This window comes from Salmo salar, chromosome 06 (assembly GCF_965601325.2).
Source record: "Salmo salar chromosome 06, fSalSal1, whole genome shotgun sequence".
Taxonomy (NCBI): Eukaryota; Metazoa; Chordata; class Actinopteri; order Salmoniformes; family Salmonidae; genus Salmo; species Salmo salar.
Window position 1 is genome coordinate 21,529,198 of NC_138296.1, and position 21,293 is coordinate 21,550,490.

Here is a 21,293-nt window from a genome sequence, read left to right on the forward strand (position 1 = left end):
CGACTACCTCTGGAGGTGGTACTATGAACACAGCATGACTACCTCCGGAGGAGTTCAGGAAGATCTGAACACAATCCCTTCTTTTAAATTGTCTATACCTGTCTAGAAATGTGGGCTAAATCAGAATATGGCCAAGATCAGGATGCATGTTAGCAGCAGGTATAAACAGGGATCAGTTCTCTCCACGGGCTCCCAAGTGGCACAGCGGTCCAAGGCGCTGCGTCTCAGTGCTAGAGGCGTCACTACAGACCCTTGTTCGATTCCAGGCTGTATCACAACCGGTTGTGATTGGGAGTCCCATAGGACGGCGCACAATTTGCCCAGCGTCCTCCAGGTTAGGGTTTTGGCCGGTGTCATTGTAAATAAGACTTTGTTCTTAACTGACTTGCCTAGTTAAATAAAGGTAAAATACAAATAAAATAATGTAGCCAAGCAGTGAACCACTGTTGTTTGACATCAGTGACACCCTGTGTAGAGCTATGGCATTGCAAGCCACATCCAACCTCCAATTTAGTGAAAAAGAAATCTCACCACGGCACATCTTGAAAACACATCTTTACTGCGTTTTTAAAGTAGTACAGACATTTTGACATCTTAGCCCACAGTGTTGGGCTTGAGAGATGGAGAATAACCAAAAATTCAAGACTTGTATCTTCCGGGTAGCTGCTCAAGCGGACAGCGTTGGTTGGTTAGTGTTGGTTGGTTGTACTGTTTCTGTTAAAAAGGTAAAAGAGTTCAGGTGAGAGGGTTGCCATGGCTACGTCATCGCCAGCGTCCCAGCGCTGCTCTCGAGTAATGCCCATCACCATCCCATATTTCCACACCTCTAGAGAAGACCCACACCTGTTACCAGGTGCACTAGGCTCCAACCTGGTTAAACCCCCCTCTCACCCCGACCTCCAGGCCCCTCCATAAGGCCCTCTCCCCTGGCCGCTAGGGCCCCAGGTGGTGGGGCCCATCAGGACAGGTTGTCAATGTTGGCCAGGAAGCGCTGGGCCCACCACTCATCCAGATCGATGGGAACAAAGTCTGGGGACGGGGAAAAGGAGGGAGTTAGAGGAGGCCTCAAACATTGGGTTATGGTGTGGCAGCATTAACAAGTGGACCTCAACTTTGTTGTAGGGTGATGATGTGAACAAAGGTCAGAAGCACATTATTGGAACTGGTCAAACATAGATGGTGACTATATTTTAGAAAACTAAAGTAAGAATTCAGTGGTGAAATGACTTAAAAAAGGTCCAATGCAGCTGTTTTTATCTCAATAATAAATCATTTCTGGGTAACAATTAAGTACCTTACTGTGACTGTTTTCAATTAAAATGGTCGAAGAGAAACAAGAATTTTGCTAGGACTGTCTGGGAGATGTCTGAGTGGGGAGGGGAAAACTGAAAACTAGCTGTTATTGGCAGAGAGGTTTAGAATTCTCTTTCTTATTGGTCTATTAACTAATTTACCACCTGGTGTTTCTCATAATTTTCACAATTTCAACTGCACTGGGCCTTTAAGACCACGAACAATGACAACTCAGAGGTCATATCAGAACTTTCCCAATGTTTCCCAATATGACTTTCCCAATATGACATTCCCAGTCAATGAACTCCAATATGACTTTCCCAATATCACTTCCCAATGTCCCCCAATATGACTTTCTGAATGTTCCCATATATAACTTTCCAAATGTTCCCCAATATGACTTTCCCAAAACACCTATTCTCATTGCTAAGAATGAAGACATGATGACTGACACAACCCTACATCACACTGGTTTATGTGGTGGCAGTGCTGTGACAGCCCTAACACACACACAGATGTGACCTGCTGTCCAGGTGACCAAAAGAAGGTGCATCTTTCCATTGGGTGTGAAAAGCATGGGGGTACGGACAGAGGAAGTGGTTTAGTGTCAAGGAAATGTGATGAGGGGGAGAGAATGGAGAACAGATTACAGTGAATGAGTGTTTAAGGGATGAGACTGAAGGAGGAAGGTAGACTCAGGTCAGGACTCACTCTTCATGGCTGGGCTGGGGCTGGTGTCTGAATACTGCACTGGTCCCTGAGCACTGGCACTTCCTGTCTCGTCACTGGCTCCTCCCTCCTCCGCCTGCTGCACTACCTCCTGCCAGGCTGCAACAGCAACACACAGACACAACCTGGATACATGCAGCCTTCAGTAGAATTCAATCTATAGAAATCTATAGATTGTTCTTAGACATGCTTTAGTTTAACATTGCAAATACTACCAGGAGAAACAAAGAAGAAAACAATATCAAAATACTACCAGGAGAAACAAAGAAGAAAACAATATCAAAATACTACCAGGAGAAACAAAGAAGAAAACAATATCAAAATACTACCAGGAGAAACAAAGAAGAAAACAATATCAAAATACTACCAGGAGAAACAAAGAAGAAAACAATATCAAAATACTACCAGGAGAAACAAAGAAGAAAACAACAATATGAAAGCAGACAGTCATATAGTTGAAATTGGTTAACATAAAATGGGGGGAAACTCACCCTAAGAGTCAGTCAGGCTAAAACATTTTGCAGCTTAAAATGTGTAAAAAGGAAATAACCTTTGAACAAAAGTAGTCCTGCCACGTCACACCCACAGTGTAAGGTCCAGTAGGGTGAATTTGACAAAGCATGCCGCGTTTGAAACTACATTTTAAATAATGCACTCTGTCATGTGGATTTATGAGCGTTCAGTCCACTGGCTCTAATGACCAATATTATCTCACTAGTCCAAATGTTTCAAGTACTAATGTAATAAAATACTAAGTCAAAATGAACCCGTATTGGGGAATGAATGATGAAGGCAAGTTTGCGTTACTATCATTTTACTTAAACATGCTCATAGTGAAGGCAAGATGGAGCTACCATATTAATGAGCCAATCAGATCTATGATAGGCACCTTTCACCATATGGACCTTCACATGACTTACAAGTGTTGAACCAACATGTTGTTTTTTAATGTTACAAGTAACTGGGTGTAACTGTAGTGGCCTAAAATGTGTATTTACTGGTTAATGATCCTGTAAAACTGGTTGCAATCCTCATTTGTAGAACCCCTCTGTAGAAAGCCTAGTAAGAGAAGGGCCTACTTTTTGTCCTTGTCCACTCTGACCAAGGTTATGTAGTTAATGTGCTGCCATTGCAAACTTTCAGTTAGAACGACCTAGTGTGTGACATGGGCAAGGGAGAAATGACTTAACAAGTTACACATGCTGTTTGGCTGGGTAGGTTAGGGTTAATGTTGAAATACAGTCATTTAGCTTACTGTGTAGAGCTCCACTTAGGCACAAAAATACTTGTGTCTTCATTCAATTACACTGCAGACTCATGCAGTGATTATCAACACATATTTCTAGAAGCCATTGTGTACTACCTTCGTTGGAGGCAGAGTAGACAGACAGACAGACAGACAGACAGACAGACAGACAGACAGACAGACAGACAGACAGACAGACAGACAGACAGGCAGACAGACAGACAGACAGACAGACAGACAGACAGATAGACAGACACGATGGTGCTGGCAGAGGGCTTCAATTTGGGTGTGAGGGTAGTGGAATTCCAGCCAGCTCCCTGAGCTGTGTGCCTGCTATCACTGGTATCAGTGTCAGTGCAGCTGTGCTGCTGAGCCTGGGAGGGAAGACTAACTCCTGGTCCAACCCTGTCCCTCACCCTGCCAGTAGTTGGGTGGGAGAACACTGTGAGGGAGGACTAACTCCTGGTCCAACCCTGTCCCTCACCCTGCCAGTAGTTGGGTGGGAGAACACTGGGAGGGAGGACTAACTCCTGGTCCAACCCTGTCCCTCACCCTGCCAGTAGTTGGGTGGGAGAACACTGTGAGGGAGGACTAACTCCTGGTCCAGCCCTGTCCCTCACCCTGCCAGTAGTTGGGTGGGAGAACACTGGGAGGGAGGACTAACTCCTGGTCCAACCCTGTCCCTCACCCTGCCAGTAGTTGGGTGGGAGAACACTGTGAGGGAGGACTAACTCCTGGTCCAGCCCTGTCCCTCACCCTGCCTGTAGTTGGGTGGGAGAACACTGGGAGGGAGGACTAACTCCTGGTCCAGCCCTGACCCTCACCCTGCCTGTAGTTGGGTGGGAGAACACTGGGAGGGAGGACTAACTCCTGGTCCAGCCCTGACCCTCACCCTGCCTGTAGTTGGGTGGGAGAACACTGGGAGGGAGGACTAACTCCTGGTCCAGCCCTGACCCTCACCCTGCCTGTAGTTGGGTGGGAGAACACTGGGAGGGAGGACTAACTCCTGGTCCAGCCCTGTCCCTCACCCTGCCTGTAGTTGGGTGGGAGAACACTGGGAGGGAGGACTAACTCCTGGTCCAACCCTGACCCTCACCCTGCCTGTAGTTGGGTGGGAGAACACTGGGAGGGAGGACTAACTCCTGGTCCAGCCCTGACCCTCACCCTGCCTGTAGTTGGGTGGGAGAACACTGGGAGGGAAGACGAACTCCTGGTCCAGCCCTGACCCCCACCCTGCCTGTAGTTGGGTGGGAGAACACTGGGAGGGAGGACTAACTCCTGGTCCAGCCCTGACCCCCACCCTGCCTGTAGTTGGGTGGGAGAACACTGGGAGGGAGGACTAACTCCTGGTCCAGCCCTGACCCTCACCCTGCCTGTAGTTGGGTGGGAGAACACTGGGAGGGAGGACTAACTCCTGGTCCAGCCCTGACCCCCACCCTGCCTGTAGTTGGGTGGGAGAACACTGGGAGGGAGGACTAACTCCTGGTCCAGCCCTGACCCCCACCCTGCCTGTAGTTGGGTGGGAGAACACTGGGAGGGAGGGGTAGAGGAGAAGTCCTACTGTCACCTCTAAAGGGACACTAGACAGAAAGGAGATGATTTGGAGACTACTCAGACTGTAGATGAGATGAATAATAATAGTATGATAATATTATGTTTACCATGGTCAACATTCATAATGTTGACTGAGAACATGGCTGACCATGTTGAAAGAGAAACACACATTCTTTGTAAAGTGGGTTATAGGGGCAAGATCAGATCCCAGAGGCCCATTGTCCATAGAAGTCCTCAGTCACAACCATATTAAGTGTACTCGTGAGTGTATTGTAAAAGTAAAATTGCCAAGGTTTGAGGGGCTTGGTGCATTCTAGAAATTGTATTTCTAGGGTATCTCACTCCTTTACCTTCATAGATAAACTTGACATTCTCCTGGTGTGCAGAAGTGAAGCCCTCCTTGGGCTTGAGGTCCACCTGTAGAAGAGCTGCTGGGGTGTTGTGGTACTTCTTCCCATTCAGGCGGTTAAACACTATCTTGGGTGCAGGAGAGCTGCAGGACAAAAAAAGATGGGCTTAAACATGAAAAACTTGTTGATTTATTTTAAGTCTACACACAATATACCTATAGACCTGTAGTAAATATGACATGATGAAATGGTCTCTAAATAGAGTTTCTTAGGCATGTTTGCTACTGTAGTTAAGGGTCATAAATTACTCAGACTCTGCTTGTTGTATAGCACACTGTATTACTTATACAACTAATATAAGGACAGGACATGAGACGGGAGTAGAAATTAACGTGGGTATTGTTTAATGCGTTTCACAGGAAGAACATTCCAAGCATTTCAACGTAGGTAAGCAAGGGGCGGGTTACAGGTGCTCTAAAGGGACAAAACTAGAATATCAATACACAACATATTCCTCCCCCTTTACCTTTGATGACTCATAAGGAAAAAGTAAATATTCACTGTTTTGCCTATTGTTTTCTTTTTAATATAAGTTCTCTTAATGTTAATAAATGAACTTTTTCAGAATAACCTTTTCTAAACTAGGGATAGAGGGTAGACTGCTTCAGTTCCCAGACTTAACCCTGGGGTGTATTCTGCCCCAATGTCGGAGGTTAGTTTGAACTAAATAGTCAACCTGTCAGGGGGTCGACTTTTTCTTGCAGGGTAATGACGACGTACAGGTGAGTCTACAGTCACATTATCTCTGAGTCTGAGTGGTGATGGTGTATTCCCAGACTGGGGTGCGACAGTACACTGAGTAGGCACTCTGGCTGGTTCAGGTGAGTCTGGAGCACTTTACACATTTGTAGGTTGCTGCAGTGGATGTTCAGGTGATAGCTCGTAGTCATGGTAGGTCTCCAGTAGCTGATCTTGGTTTGTCACTTGACATGAGTCATCTCTGAGGTTGGTTCCTGGCAACAGTTGATCCACGTGTCTCCTCCAGATGATGTTTTCGAGTGTGTGAACTGTGTAGGACACAGGCCTTGTTTGTGCAACCACTGTGGCTGGTATCTACTTTGGACCTTTACAGTAGTTCCAAGCAAGAACTCTCTCTCCAGCTATGAAGCTTCTGTCTTTTGCTTTGCTCCGTCTTTCCACCTGTGCTCTCTGTTGTGTCTGTACAACCTGTTTCGTCTTTGGAGGTCTCAGGAGGTCGAGTCGCGTGCGAAGCTGTCTTTTCATCATGGCTGACGCGGGTGCCACTTTGGTTGTAGCGTGGGGAATGTTTCTGTAGGTTAACAGGAAGGTGTTTAGATGCCTATTGAGGGAGTCGTTCCCTTGTGATGATTTTAAAGCTTGCTTCATCGTTTGGACAAATCTTTCAGCGAGGCCGTTCGTTGCAGGGTGATATGGCACTGACTTGATGTGCTGAATGCCATTTGCTTCCATGAATGACCGGAACTCTTGAGACACCAGTTGGGGGCCACTATCACTAACGAGTTGCGTTGGCAAGCCGAAGCGACTGAAGATTGACTGTAGCTCTTCGATGGTTCTCTCCGCTGAGGTGCTCTTCATCACTGTGACCTCAGGCCATTTGCTGTGTGCGTCAACTACGACTAAGAACATACGATCCTCCAGTGGACCTGCATAGTCTATGTGGACTCGCTGCCAAGGCTCCTCTGGGAAGTCCCATGGGTGTAGTGGCGCTAGCTGAGGCATGTTCCTCATCTTTTGACATGCAGAACATGACTTGACCTTGTCTTCGATAGCTGCGTCCAGACCTGGCCACCAAAAGTAGCTGCGTGCAATCTCCTTCATTCGCACCATGCCACAGTGCCCTGAATGGAGTTCTTCAAGCACCTGCCTTCTCAGTGGCGGCGGTATGATGACTCGAAAACCCCATAGCAAGCATCCAAACTGAACTGTGAGCTCGTTTCTCCTCACTAGGTAAGGTTGTAGGCTGTCCGACATCTCTCCTTCTTTTCCACGAGTGACAATGTCCACGACCTCAGACATCACTGGATCAGTGTGGGTGAATTTTTTCACTTGGACAGATGTAACTGGGGCGTTCGTCACTTCCTTGAAGTAGAAGATTTCAGCCTGGGAGTGCTCAGTGTGTGAGACAGGTAAGGGAAGCCTTGAGAGGCCGTCTGCATTGCAGTGCTGCTCAGACCTTCTGTACTTGATATCGTACTGGTGAGCAGATAACAATAACGGCCATCGCTGTATGCGGGTGGCTGCAAGCGACGGAATGCCGGTGTGGGGACCAAAGATGGAGGTGAGGGGTCTATGGTCCGTCAACAGTGTGAATCGTCGGCCAAACAGAAACTGATGAAATTTCTTAACTCCAAACACAATGGCGAGTGCTTCACGCTCTATCTGTGCATAATTGCTCTTGGCTTTACTTAAGGTCCGTGATGCGAAAGCAATTGGCCTTTCTTCACCTGATGGCATGATGTGTGAGACAACTACACCAACGCCATAAGGCGATGCATCACATGCCAACTGTAATGGCAAGTTGGGGTTGAAGTGGGTTAGGGCCTCTGACTGAGCTAAGGCTGCTTTCGCTTTCTTGAATGCCTCCTCACATCTGTCTGTCCACTTCCACTGTTTGGTTTTGTTCAAAAGTTAATGCAGTGGCTTTAACATGTTAGCTAGGTTTGGCACAAACTTTGCGTAGTATGTCAGTAGTCCTAAGAATGATTTCAGCTGACTCACGTTCTGTGGGGATGGAGCTTCCACAACGGCCTTCACCTTCGATGGCGCCTTGTAGAGCCCCGAACTGTCGATGACGTGGCCCAGGTACACAACAGAGGGCCGGAAAAACTCGCATTTGTCCTTCCGGACCCTCAGACCGTACTCATCCAATCTCTGTAGTGTAGCGTTCAGGTTTCTCGGGTGCTCCTGCTCGTCTTTGCCCGGTGATGAGTAGATCATCGAGGTAACATTGGACCCCAGTGAGCCCGCTCAGTATCTGGTCCATAGCTCTCTGAAACAAGGCTGGAGCTGAGGTGATTCCAAAACGAAGCCTCTGGTACCTGTACAGTCCTTTGTGAGTCACTATGGTCAACAGTTCTTGTGACTTTTGGTCCACATGCATCTGTAGATAGGCCTGACATAAGTCTATCTTACTGAATTTTTGTCCTCCTGCTAAACCAGAAAAGAGGTCGTCAATGAGGGGTAGTGGATATTTTTCAGCAGTCAAGACTGGGTTAATGGTGACTGAAATCACCACAGAGTCTGAGTGATCCATCTTTTTTTATGACTGGAACAACAGGTGTAGCCCATTCACTAACATTCACTGGATCCAATACTTCACTCTCCACTAGTCTGTTTAGCTCAATTTCAACTTTTGGTTTTATGGCGTATGGAACAAGTCTAGCTTTGAAGCATTTTGGCTTGCTGTCTGGTTTCATGGTCAGTTTAACTGTTATGTCCTTCATACTGCCAAGGTCTTCTTTGAACACATCCACGTGTTTCCTCAATATCCCTTGTAGGTTTGTGTCGTCTTTAACATGCAAAGATTCTTCCCCTTTAGACAGGGTGTCACTTTGTTCATGCTCTGTGTGCTCCATTTTATGCACTTTCTTTTTGTACTTCCTGAAGTTTGTTCAGTACTTTTGTTTGATTGTGTCTTTTTGTTTTTACATGCACGTTCGATGTGACCCTTTTCCCACAACTTCTGCAGTCTAAGTCTTTGCACCAACACTCCTCTGCTTGGTGACCTGGTTTCCCACAGCGATAGCATGGCTTGCCACCTCCTGCCTTGTTTTCTTAACCACGTAGACACCTTATGCACTTTAGTCAATGCACTTAGCTGTTGTGCATCTTTATTTGCCATTTCCATTGATGTACTCACTTCTATTGCTCTCTGCGATGTTAAGTTACTCTCACTCAAAAGATGTTTCTGAATTGCCTCGCTGCGCATGCCACACACTAACCTATCACGTGTAGTGTCACTCATTGATCGCCCAAATTCACAGTGTTCAGATAACTGTTTCAATACAGTCACAAACTGTGAGATTGAGTCCCCCTCCTCTTGATTTATCTTATGAAACTGAAATCTCTCTGCGATTCTCAGTGGTTTGGGAGAATAATGTCATTTTAAGGTAGCCACAATTTCATCATATGATTTACCACCAGGTTTTTCAGGCTTTACTAGGCTGCGCAGTAGATTGAATGTTTTTCCTCCCATTACAGTCAAAAATGTTGGCACAACGACTTCTGCTTTAATTCCATTTGCCAACACAAAGTACTCAAAACGTTCTGTGTAAGAACTCCATTGTTCCACAGATTCATCAAATGTTCCTATATTTCCAATCAATGCAGACATTTTCGGTTTATTTTTCTTTCTCACACTTTTCAGACGGTCCCTTACACCCAGACCCCTTTTTTTTCTTTCTTTTAACTCACGATGACTTCACTTTCTCCCGCAGCGAAACTATTCCTATCCCTCGAGGCTCTTGTTGCCTTGACATCAAAGGCTAGCTAGCATCACTAGCATTCTACAGCGAAAAACAATAACGAATTTAACTCAGACTTTCTGCCGAAGATGATAAGTACAAACGTGAGAACGTTTCTTCCTCGTCGTCAGTTTTGTTATACAGCACACTGTATTACTTATACAGCTAATATAAGGACAGGACATGAGTAGAAATTAACGTGGACATTGTTTCATGCGTTTCACAGGAAGAACATTCCAAGCATTTCAACGTAGGTAAGCAAGGGGGGTTACAGGTGCCCTATAGAGACAAAACTAGAATATCAATACACAACACTGCTCTCTCTCAATCACTCATTCATGACAAATGAATTAAAATGTATGCTTCACTCAGAGCAAGGACTAGCTAGATAGGAATTCAGCCACCTGAACCACATCGGTTACCATACCTTCGAACACAGTAAGGTTTCTATGGTGATAATGAAAGCCCACATGATAAGAATGCAGTATTTTTATTTTATTTATTTGACCTTTATGGATGCCATGATGGATATGTCGCAGATTGTGCTTCTCTCTACTCTACTAGATCAGGACCAAAGTAGTGAAATATTGCTAAAGATATGATAAACGCCTTATTGTTGCTGTTTATTTGAAACGGGTTATCTTGAAACGTAGTAAACGTGTGAGTAGACAGCAGAGAGCAACTACCAAGCTAGCATGTTGCTCAGCTAGCATGCACGTGTTGGGACTAGACAGTGACAACTAACGCTCGTGAGTAACCTTGCTTCCCGCACACAAGGTCGTTTCACGCCCCTGTTCAATGACATAAAAGCAGGTGGATGTGGTTTGGAAAAGACCCACAACAGTGTGCTTTGTGATAGAATGTGCCCCATGGAATTTAGTTTTTATAGCTAGCTTGCTACTATTACACGCCAATACAGGCGCTCGCGCTACAACAATGTTGCAAGTGTCCGTGCTACAATGTTGCAAGATGTGAATTTCTGAAACTTTAATGCTTCACCGGCTGCAGGTGAAGCTATGCCAAACATCATTACAGTACAATAATAACAGTGACACTGCGATTATATGCTAATAACACTGTTAAACCTATGTACAATGCAATAATAGTACTTACTCTGGTATAGACCAAGGCGTTTGTTTGTGCTTGAAGTCATTTATTTTGTCAATCTGCTGCGTTTGACCTGATATTAAAAAAGGGAATAGATATCAACATTGTATTGAAAAGGAAAGCGATATCAACACGTTAAGTTAACCACTGAAAACACTGAATGCATGTTACTGCCTCTGAATGAAGCCCCTTTAATGGATTGGCATCAACATTGGCACACAGGCGTAAACCATGCGCAAATATACACTCGTGCCACACTGTAAATGTTAACATGTAACAAGGCATGTATCTAACCTCAGAATTACAATGTATCATCACTTTGATGACAGTGTGAGCGAGAGGTCACTGGCACTTTGTTACAAAAGTGTCTGAATCGGTCTCCTAGAATCCACCACACTCACCTGTTCGTCGCTGTGTAACAAGTTTGCTGGGACCTCTTGTAATTGTGTACATCATGGGCTAGCAAAATCCTAGTGAACTTCAGTATGGCACTTTCAAGTGTCCAATAGACTTTCAAAGGCCGGTTATGTCAGAGGCAAATTGGGTATAGGCACAGTTTATAATTTATAAAATCTTCACAATATTTCCTCTCGTGTAATTTCTCGACGCATCCACGATTAAAAAAACAGGTCCGTGTTTTTCCTGTTACATTGGGCAAATTCCGTTTCAAAATTATCTCTGCATTTCAACTACTAGAATCTTCTGCGCTGCGAACGACTGGTGGAAACTTTTGGGATAATCTACCGCGGAACAACATAACCATGAATCAAGCTCCTCTTTTTCGCTATTCAATCATTCTAGTTGAAAACGGAGCTCAGAACAAACCATTATAGATTGCTACGTTCTCCTGAGGCCCTGTGGCACGAGCTGGTCGCCTTGCATCCAGTGTGTGAAGAAGTAGCTAACTTTGGTCCTTGGGGCTGTCCGAGTCGGTACAATGTCAGATCTGATGAAACATGAGCTGTCATTGAGTTGCAAAGACACTCAACCAACGCAGCGCATAAATGTTGACATCGCAACACGCCTCCCTCTTTCTTTTAAAGCGACAGTGACCACCTGACTGTATGGCAGAGGACAGGTCTGAAGATAAGGGTACAGCATTGCCACTGTCATCAACGTTGCTCTCAGATATGAACAAAACAAGAATAAGGTGTACCCCCATCATGTATACACAGTGACCATACAATCACATATCCACTAGAATACTCACTATTCAGCACCAATCTGCATGTAAATTAGGACAGGGGATATTTATTTATCCAATATTTACAGTGGGCCTGCAGTAGTCACAATAAATAACACGGTTTCATAAAGGATACATCGTACATCATGTTTTCATTAAGAAATCAAAGATACATGTCAACAAAGAGAGTTGTATTTTGTACCATTGTTATATCAGTGTCATACCGTTAATACAATATTAATGAATGTAGCCTAATCTCCTAATGCACAGATTTGTATTAAGATGAACAATTCAACATGGCAAATTAGCAAATTGTCTGCATTTAGTGGTGTGATGATTGGTCCAAGAGAGTATTTCTGAGATTATGGCGGTATTGCTGGTATTGTATAGTTGTCAAATGAGGGTTGACATTGTATGTTCTTGTTTGAGCGTTTGCAGTAAAAACTATCCTGGTTAAAAGGGGTAACCTGAACTAGAAAATGATCTGCTATGCAGCTATATTGGATGTGTACTGTCCTGTACATTCATACTCCATATTCATATTCCCTATGATAGTGAGGTCTGAGTCCTTGTACAACTACACGTTATTGTTAGGTAGAACTCTAGAACTGTGTGTGGGTTGTGTGTCAGTCAGTAGTGAGGCTCACAGTCTTCCCTCAGGCTGTCAGTGATATAGCTGATCTTCAGGACATCTTGGTAGTACTGTTTATCCACGGCCGTGTTGATGGTCCAGCCCACCACCTCCACCCCTCGCTCTGCCCAGTACTGGACATAGTCCCTGTAGAGAGGGATAGATGAGGAGAGTGGAGACATGTTGGCTCAGTGGTCAGGGTATCAGGTTTACATTTACATTTTACATTTACGCCATTTAGCAGACGCTCTTATCCAGAGCGACTTACAAATTGGTGCATTCACCTTAAGATATCCAGTGGAACAACCACTTTACAATAGTGCATCTATATATTTTTTTTTGGGGGGGGGGTTAGAAGGATTACTTTATCCTATCCCAGGTATTCCTTAAAGAGGTGGGGTTTCAGGTGTCTCCGGAAGGTGGTGATTGACTCCGCTGTCCTGGCGTCGTGAGGGAGCTTGTTCCACCATTGGGGTGCCAGAGCAGCGAACAGTTTTGACTGGGCTGAGCGGGAACTGTGCTTCCGCAGAGGTAGGGGGGCCAGCAGGCCAGAGGTGGATGAACGCAGTGCCCTTGTTTGTTTTAATATTTCAACAAACATCAATATATTATATGAATACAGACAGTATATGTTATCTGACAATAGGATACAATTGTCTCAATTTTGAACTTCCTCTGATATTAACACGCAATGATGTGTGATTCAATCCATGGTCATGTTCATTAGGGCACACTTTATATAGCAAAACGTTTTGCAACGGAAAACAAAAATGAGAGTTTCCTATTGAAAAAGTCCAGGTAGTCTCCCCAGTTTCAGAGTGTTTTATTACATTTTCTCCCTAATGAACACAACCCATGTAACAAACTCAGTAGGCCGAGCCACGACTGTTAATATTACTCACAGGGAGATGAAGTCCTTCTGCATGAGGATGGCTGAGACGCCACACAGGTTCCACAACAGGTGATGGTGGGCCCAGTCCAGCAGCACATCCAGAACTCCCAGCCAGTAGTTTGTCCACGCTGACAGGGAACGGGGTGTTCCATCGTCATAGCGACTGAGGCTCCAGGGCCGGTGGGTCAGGGCCGTGACCACCCCAGGGTCCGCCTGACGCATCTGGAAGAGTTGACCGATGAGGAGGTCAGAGGTGGTGTTATGGTTATGACGACACTGATAACAGTCTTGTAATAACACATCCATACAGTGTGTAACAAGCCTAGCCTGGACCCAGACCTGTTTGACAATGGTTGTTTTCAGGCCAAACATGACAATGACTGTAGGAGTTGTCAAAACAGTACAAACAGACCTGGGACCAGACTGGTGCTAAACTGCACACTATAGGAAAAACACTACTATAATGGAACAGAAGATGACTAAATGTGCACATGGATGTCAACTCATATTTACAGTTTAATTAGAAGTTTTTGTGCATATACCGTAAATTCCGGACTATAAGCCGCAACTTTTTTCCCAGGCTTTGAACCTCGCGGCTTAAACAATGATGCGGCTAATATATGGATTTTTCCCGCTTTCAATTTTTTTTCTCCAAAAAAACACATTCTGTGACGTGCTCAGTTTTTTGGCGGCATGAAGCTTTCATTAGACCAATGAAATTGCCGAACAGGTTAAGGTCAAACAACTTTTTTGTTTACTGTTTAGATTAAATCGAGCACTCTCAAACTTCCCATCATTCTGATTACGGTAGTCATTTTGTCACCCTCATCATGGCAAAGACACGGAGAAATGCATATGCAGCTTTCAAGTTGAAGGCGATTGATCTGGCTGTTGGAAAAGGAAATAGAGCTGCTGCACGGGAGCTTAGTCTTAATGAGTCGATGATAAGACGTTGGAAACAGCAGCGTGAGGAATTGACTCAGTGCAAAAAGACAACTAAAGCTTACTGCTAATTTTTTATTTTTTGTTACAAGCCGTGTTTCATTAAAGCCTATTTATTTTTGTTACACGCCGTGTTTCGTTAAAGCCTATTTATTATTGTTACAAGCCGTGTTTCGTTAAAGCCTATTTATTTTTGTTACAAGCCGTGTTTCGTTAAAGCCTATTTATTATTGTTACAAGCCGTGTTTCGTTAAAGCCTATTTATTTTTGTTACAAGCCGTGTTTCGTTAAAGCCTATTTATTTTTGTTACAAGCCGTGTTTCGTTAAAGCCTATTTATTTTTGTTACAAGCCGTGTTTCGTTAAAGCCTATTTATTTTTGTTACAAGCCGTGTTTCGTTAAAGCCTATTTATTATTGTTACAAGCCGTGTTTCGTTAAAGCCTATTTATTATTGTTACAAGCCGTGTTTCGTTAAAGCCTATTTATTTTTGTTACAAGCCGTGTTTCGTTAAAGCCTATTTATTTTTGTTACAAGCCGTGTTTCGTTAAAGCCTGTGTAAAGTTAATTTGTTTCAATGTACCGGTAGGCACCTGCGGCTTATAGACATGTGCGCTTAATAGTCCGGAAATTACGGTAGTTGGGCTATGTTGTGTGTTACTGAGTTGAAATGTTGTTTTGGTCTCAAATGACCAGAGATGTTACAAAGGTTACCTTGTAGATAACTTTAGGTTGAAAGGAGCAGACAATGCTGGAGTTGTAGAGGACAGGGTGTTTGTGATACATCTCCCCTAGGGCTGCAGCTGCCTGGTGGAGAGGAGGGAACATCTACAGTACTTACTGTCAAACTACATGCAGTGTAACACAAATACATGTGGGTGGCAGGTGGCATAGTAACCAAAAGGTCACTGGTTTGAATTCCAGAGTCGATAAGGTGACAAATCTGCCGATGTACCATTGAGCAAGGCACTTAGCCCTAATTTGCTCCAGGCGCACCGTACTACTTTGGCTGACACATTTCACTGCACCTATCCTTTGTATGTGACAATACAACATGATATATCAGGACTACTATTTGAGAAGGTCCGGTCACACAAATTTCCTCTGTGGCAAAGGTCCGGACTGATATTGTCTTTATTGGACCCAACCCCCACCTCGCAACCTCAATGTTTCACACCCCTCTTGTTAGCGGAAAGAAAATATTGCCGTTTTAAAGTAAATATTCTGCACTTCTACACATTTTTCAATGTCACCTGAGTGAGTCAACAAAAATCTAAATGGGGGCCCCCTGGAAGTAAAGGCTCCTGGGCACAACCTGGCCATGATAGCTACAAGATCAAGATAGCCTAACTTACCTACCTAGCTAACATGGGCTTGTTGATCAACGGGACATTTCTGAAAGGTTATAAATAGCTCTCAGATCTGTCAGTGAATGACATAACAAGAGGAAAACTAGCCATGCACCACATTTCTAATATTACAACATTCAATTGAAAGCCAGTTGAAAGCCAGAGTGTATTGACCCCATTGTGGGTTCAGATCTGGACCACACCTGTTGAGTATGGCTGTGATATATGATGATCTTATTGTCAACAAGTGGCATCTTATTTAAGGCCCAGTGGGGTGAAAACACAGTTTCCTGTGTTTTATCATATTGTTCAACGTCTGATGAAACTAACACTGTAAAAGTGTGAAAAAATGTGATCAGTGTTTTTTCCTGATCGTTGCTGGTTGAAAATACAATCTACACAAGACCTTCTAATCAGCAGGTTTGTATGGGCGGGAGTTTCGCCTTTCCACGGTGACGACATCATGCGGTAAATTGGTTAATAGACCAATAGCAAAGAGAGTTCCTAACCTCTCTGCGAATAACAGATAGTTTTCCGTTTCCCCCTGAACTCAGACCACGCCAAGACAGTAAAATAATTTTTGGTCAATTTTAATGGAAATCTATTACAGTAAGGTACTTATTTGTTACCCAGAAATGATTTGATATTGATATGAAAATGGCTGCATTGGTACTCTCTGTTATTCTCTATGCATAGTCACTTTAATAACTCTACCTACATGTACATATTACCTCGACACCGGTGCCCCTGCACATTGACTCTGTACCGGTACACCCTGTATATAGACCTGCTATTGTTATTTACTGCTGCTCTTTAATCATTTGTTATTCTGATCTTACTTTTTTCTTTAGGTATTTTCTTGAAACTGCATTGTTGGTTAAGGGCTTGTAAGTAAGCATTTCACTGTAAGGTCTACACCTGTTGTATTCGGCGCATGTGACAAATACAATTTGATTTGATTTAATACTATGAAACACTAAAGGGCGGTTTCTTGGACACAGACGAAGCCTAGTCCTGGACTAAAAAAGCTCAATGGAGAATATCTATTAAAAATCATTTTTATTCCAGGATTAGGCTTAATCTGTATCCGGGAAACTGCTCCAAGAGTATTTCATTGTCTTTTTGACTGCTTTGGTCCTCCATATATAATGAAGTCTGTAAGGGACTTTGGCAAATCTAACGCTTACAAAACTGTCAATATGGGGAAGGTGGAAGGATAATGAGTCACATTGTAAGGAGGGTTGAATTCCTCTCAGACCCACTGTCTGGGGCAGCTGTGAGAGTCTTTATGACCAGTCTCTGTAGTAGGGATTCCTATGTTACTACCTTAAACAGCTGGGTTTTAACATGCCTTAATCTCCCTATACACTCAGTTTACTACCATTTGACCTTACAGTGATGTGGTTGTCATTCAAAGTGCTGCTGGAGTGTGTATACCGGTGTTTCCCAACCCTGGTCCACCAGTACCGCCAACAGTACACATTTTCCTTGTATCCCTGGACAAACACACCTCATTCAACTCATTGAGGCTTGATGATTAGTTGACCAGTTGAATCAGGTGTCCTTGTCCAGGGTTACAATAAACATGTATACTGTTGTGGGTACTGGAGGAACAGGGTTGGGAAAACCTGGTGTATACTGTAGTGAAGCCCTAAGTCCTAAAGCTTTATAACAAGGATTCTACCTGCCTAGAGAGGGCCCTGTCCAGAAACAACCCCTATAGCCTACCCACTAGACACCTGGAAAGAACTGAGAGGATTGGAAGTGTAAGCAATATGGTAAACAATCAGAAGACAAGATGGAGCCATCACCATATTGCTTAAAGCTATATCCAATCCCCTCAGATCTCCAGTTGTATCTAGGAAGTAGGGGCTGTTCCTAGACAGGGCCAATACCTTATCAGGTTGATCTTTGACATCAAAGAAGATGGTCAGCTGGTGGTTGATGCATTCCTCCACCGCCTCCTGAAGCGTTGGCACCCTCTCCCCCTTGAACTTCTCTCTGGAGACACACAAAGGCCAGCGGGGACACACAAACGTTTGTACTGCTGCTATATTTGAGACGCAACCAATAGGTCTATATCTGGCCTCGTACCATTCACAGTTCACACTCCCCACTAGTGTATTTTCAGTCATCCTGACTCTGTCCTGCTTGAAGTCCAACTGAACTCACCAATCACACATGGGGCTATGTTTACTAAGCGTTTGCACCAGGTACTGACCCTACCAGTGTTTCCTGGCAGAAGCACCAACTTGTGTTCTTTTTAGAGCTGCTAACACTCAAGGCGTAACATTCAGGTCAGGGTCATGTTCATTAGGCTATACAACTGAAAATGTTTTGCAACAGAAAACAAAAACAAGCATTTGTTATTGGTCCCTCCCTGTTTCAGTCCATTTCCTGCCTAATGAGTATGACCCAGGAGTTCAATGCTTTTGGACCAGGCCCTAACCTCCCCTCCCCTGCCAAGCCCACCTGAGCCTGTGTTTGCCCGTGGCGTCCAGCGTCCTGAGCTCTGCCAGACGCAGCGTGCCCACCGCTCCCGTCCCGTTGGTGGTGCGGTCCACCGTCTCATCGTGCATCAGCACCGCCACTCCATCTGCAGTGAAGTCCAAGTCCAGCTCCACCCCTGTGGCTCCATTCCTGCTGGCCTAGAGGACGGGAGAGGAGGATGAAGCAGGGGGAGGAGGAAGGGATGGAGAGGTGTGTGGAGAAAGACGGGAGAGATATAGATCTGAAATGGATAGATAGACAGAATAGGGGAGACGGAGCAGCAGGCTATAAAACCAACTGGGATTGTACTGATCTAGTAGGCCTAGACATTAGCCAAAATATGTTTCAAATTAAAGAATAGATATAAAAAATAATGTTCCAGACACTCTAAACTATAACTAACCATGGCAAAATAAGTTAACAGACTCTCCCTCTGCATGGATTTTGGGCAACATTTATTAACCCCCCTGATAATATGAAACAAAGTCACAGTAAAGACAAGGGACTTCATATGCCTTTCATCGGCCTCTGCTCACTTCACCTGCTGCCCCTAAATCAAATCATTATGGCCTAGTAAGCCTACTCATCATTTTATTTGCAGCTACAGCAGTAAGTATGTCAGACAGGGTGGATAACTGATACTTTGTCCTTGATTCACCTCTCGGATCGCTGCAATGGTGTTCTCCGGAGCATCGTGTCCCCCTGCCCGGTGCGCAACCACGGGGACGCCGGCGCTCGCAAGGCCAGTGGGCCGCAGCACCTGACTTGCCTGGTCAGCCGGCACTTGTGGGAACCGAAACATCACGATAAAGACGTAAATGGATGCGGTGACGGCCGATGCTCCAATCGCGCTCCTGGTTCCGAATAGAACCAGCAGAAATACCGCTGAGAAATACACTTCATCTCCAATTTGTAACATCGTTTAGAAGCGTTGATTAAAATGTCTCCAATGATTAAATCAATACATTGTCACAGTTCTCAAACCTCATTTATTTGATCGATCTACTTGATCACCGAATGATAGTTCCTTGCTGGTGTGAGATTCCAAGTTGAGACCGAGATGCATGCGCTTAGGTAACTACCAGACACAGCAAAAAAAACCTAAGCCTTCAATTACGCATCATTCCAGACACAGCCGACTCACTGCTTCAGCTTCACAAAATAAAAACACCATATTACATTGCAAAACGATGTTGCAGAATCCAAGATTTGAAAGGAGAGAGCATCAGTCGGTTTCTAGTTCATAGTACACGCGGATCTAGAGGTCGTTGCTATGGAGTAGAGACGAGAGAGAGGTACCACGCTCACACTGTACTCGAGATAGCTACAGTCTGAGCATAGAAATACAATAAAATAGAATGAGAGAAATATATTTCTATGGCTAGAGCGACAGTGGAGAGTTTCTGACTGTGGCTAAGCACTCGTCTATAGATACTGAACATTACACTGAGTGGCCAGGTTATTAGGTACACCACCCTGTTCACAAAAATGGTTCACTCCTACAGACGAGTCATGTGGCCGTGGTATATAAACAGTGGCGACCCGTTTATTCAGGTTAGGCGCACATTTTTAGCCCCCCCTAAAAAATACATATATATATATATATATTTTTTGCCTGTTTTGCATGTTATTTTAGCATTAATACTTGTCACATATCAGTTTACAAACAATGTAAAAATATATATATATATATATATATATATATATATAAAATATATTTTTGCCTGTTTTGCATGTTATTTTAGCATTAATACTTGTCACATATCAGTTTACAAACAATGTAAAAAAAATAATAATATATATATATATATATATATATATATATATATATATATATATATATATATTTCAGTTAATTAAGCCGCATACACATGGTCTCCTTTTTGTTTTCTTGAGTAAGGCAGCTCCACATTGCAGGTGTTTCAGCCTAGCTCAGTGCTTTCTGTTGTGGTGAGGTGAGCCAGCAGAAAATAGGAGCATTGCGCTGTGATTGGCTCAGTTTTCTGTCACTCATGAAGTACAACGTCCTTAGGAAGGGCAGACATCAAAATTTCAGCCCTTATATTACAAGTGCCCTTCAAAGAAGGCTCAAGGTCATTGGACACAGATAAAATGATGTAAAATCATGTTTTATGTACAGTAGCTTTGATTGGACTGATCATGTCAACATCTTACTTTCAAAATCTTAGCTAGCAGTCATCATCATCATGAATCAAGTCGACAATCTACTGGCAAATCCTTTTTAATCCTTGTCATATGAAGGGAAATTATAGATAAAACGTATCGGTGCTCATCGGACATAAAGATTACACAACAAGTTGGAAATCTCAAATTCAACAATGACTCGTTTGGAAGGAATCAGTGGCTAACTGCAACCACTGCAAAGAAACCACTAACGTTAGCCAGCTATTCAATGGAGTGGCTGTGTGTTTTTTTCCCCCCGAGTTCCCACCATAAATCCAGAGAATGCCAGACTTTGATGACAAAATGTGCCCACAAAGGGCCGCTGCGCCACCTTCACAAGGTGAGTCCAAAAATGTCTTGTATGTTGCTGCATTAATGATGTAATATGCAAGGGAAATATTATTACTTTCATAGATACAGTATACATAAGTGTATGTTGTGTAGTAAGCTGTTAGTAGCCCATGTGCCTCACCCTAATAATTTGGTCTATTTTCACCAAAGCGGTATTGTAAACACATCGTTTGTGGCCACACGTGCAAATTCAGCACACACAACATTCTATAATAGAATTGTGTTATTTGACGTGTCAAATGAAAAGCTAATTTAACACGTCAAATAGTGTTATATGGTGGGTTTTTTTTTACACGCAAATAACCAAACGCCGTTCAATGTGCCTCACCCTAATAATTTGGTCTATTTTCACCTCTTATTTTCACCTATAGTTCTAACTTGGTGATGCACATGTAGCCTATAACCTGTTTTTGAAAAATGTAATCATTGAATATTGTAAGGGCTTTCATTGTCTGTTTATATGCACCCTTTATTTATCCTATGGTTCT

At 43.8% G+C, this 21,293-nt stretch overlaps 2 protein-coding genes across 3 annotated transcripts; both read right to left on the reverse strand.

The window, feature by feature from the left end:
* Window positions 1-540: 540 nt before the first annotated feature.
* LOC106606511 (MAPK regulated corepressor interacting protein 2) lies at window positions 541-11,759 on the reverse strand. 2 transcript variants are annotated; one of them, XR_001329072.3, is made up of 6 exons: window positions 11,186-11,759; window positions 10,791-10,857; window positions 5,173-5,315; window positions 2,005-2,121; window positions 892-1,029; window positions 541-714 (listed from the first exon to the last, which is right to left on the reverse strand). XR_001329072.3 is itself a non-coding variant. In XM_014202770.3 (5 exons), exons 1-5 carry the CDS (start codon window positions 11,238-11,240, stop codon window positions 959-961), a joined length of 453 nt encoding a protein of 150 aa, XP_014058245.1. In that variant the 5' UTR covers window positions 11,241-11,759; the 3' UTR covers window positions 541-958. The 2 variants fall into 2 exon arrangements, 1 of the variants encoding a protein (XP_014058245.1); XM_014202770.3 differs by having other exon boundaries at window positions 541-1,029.
* A 256-nt stretch (window positions 11,760-12,015) lies between these two features.
* Window positions 12,016-19,728, reverse strand: LOC106606516 (glycerophosphodiester phosphodiesterase 1). The gene is made up of 6 exons (XM_014202775.3): window positions 18,929-19,728; window positions 18,253-18,428; window positions 17,676-17,781; window positions 15,146-15,238; window positions 13,501-13,712; window positions 12,016-12,745 (listed from the first exon to the last, which is right to left on the reverse strand). The coding sequence occupies exons 1-6, from the start codon at window positions 19,187-19,189 to the stop codon at window positions 12,598-12,600; spliced, it is 996 nt and encodes a 331-aa protein (XP_014058250.1). The 5' UTR covers window positions 19,190-19,728; the 3' UTR covers window positions 12,016-12,597.
* Window positions 19,729-21,293: the final 1,565 nt, after the last annotated feature.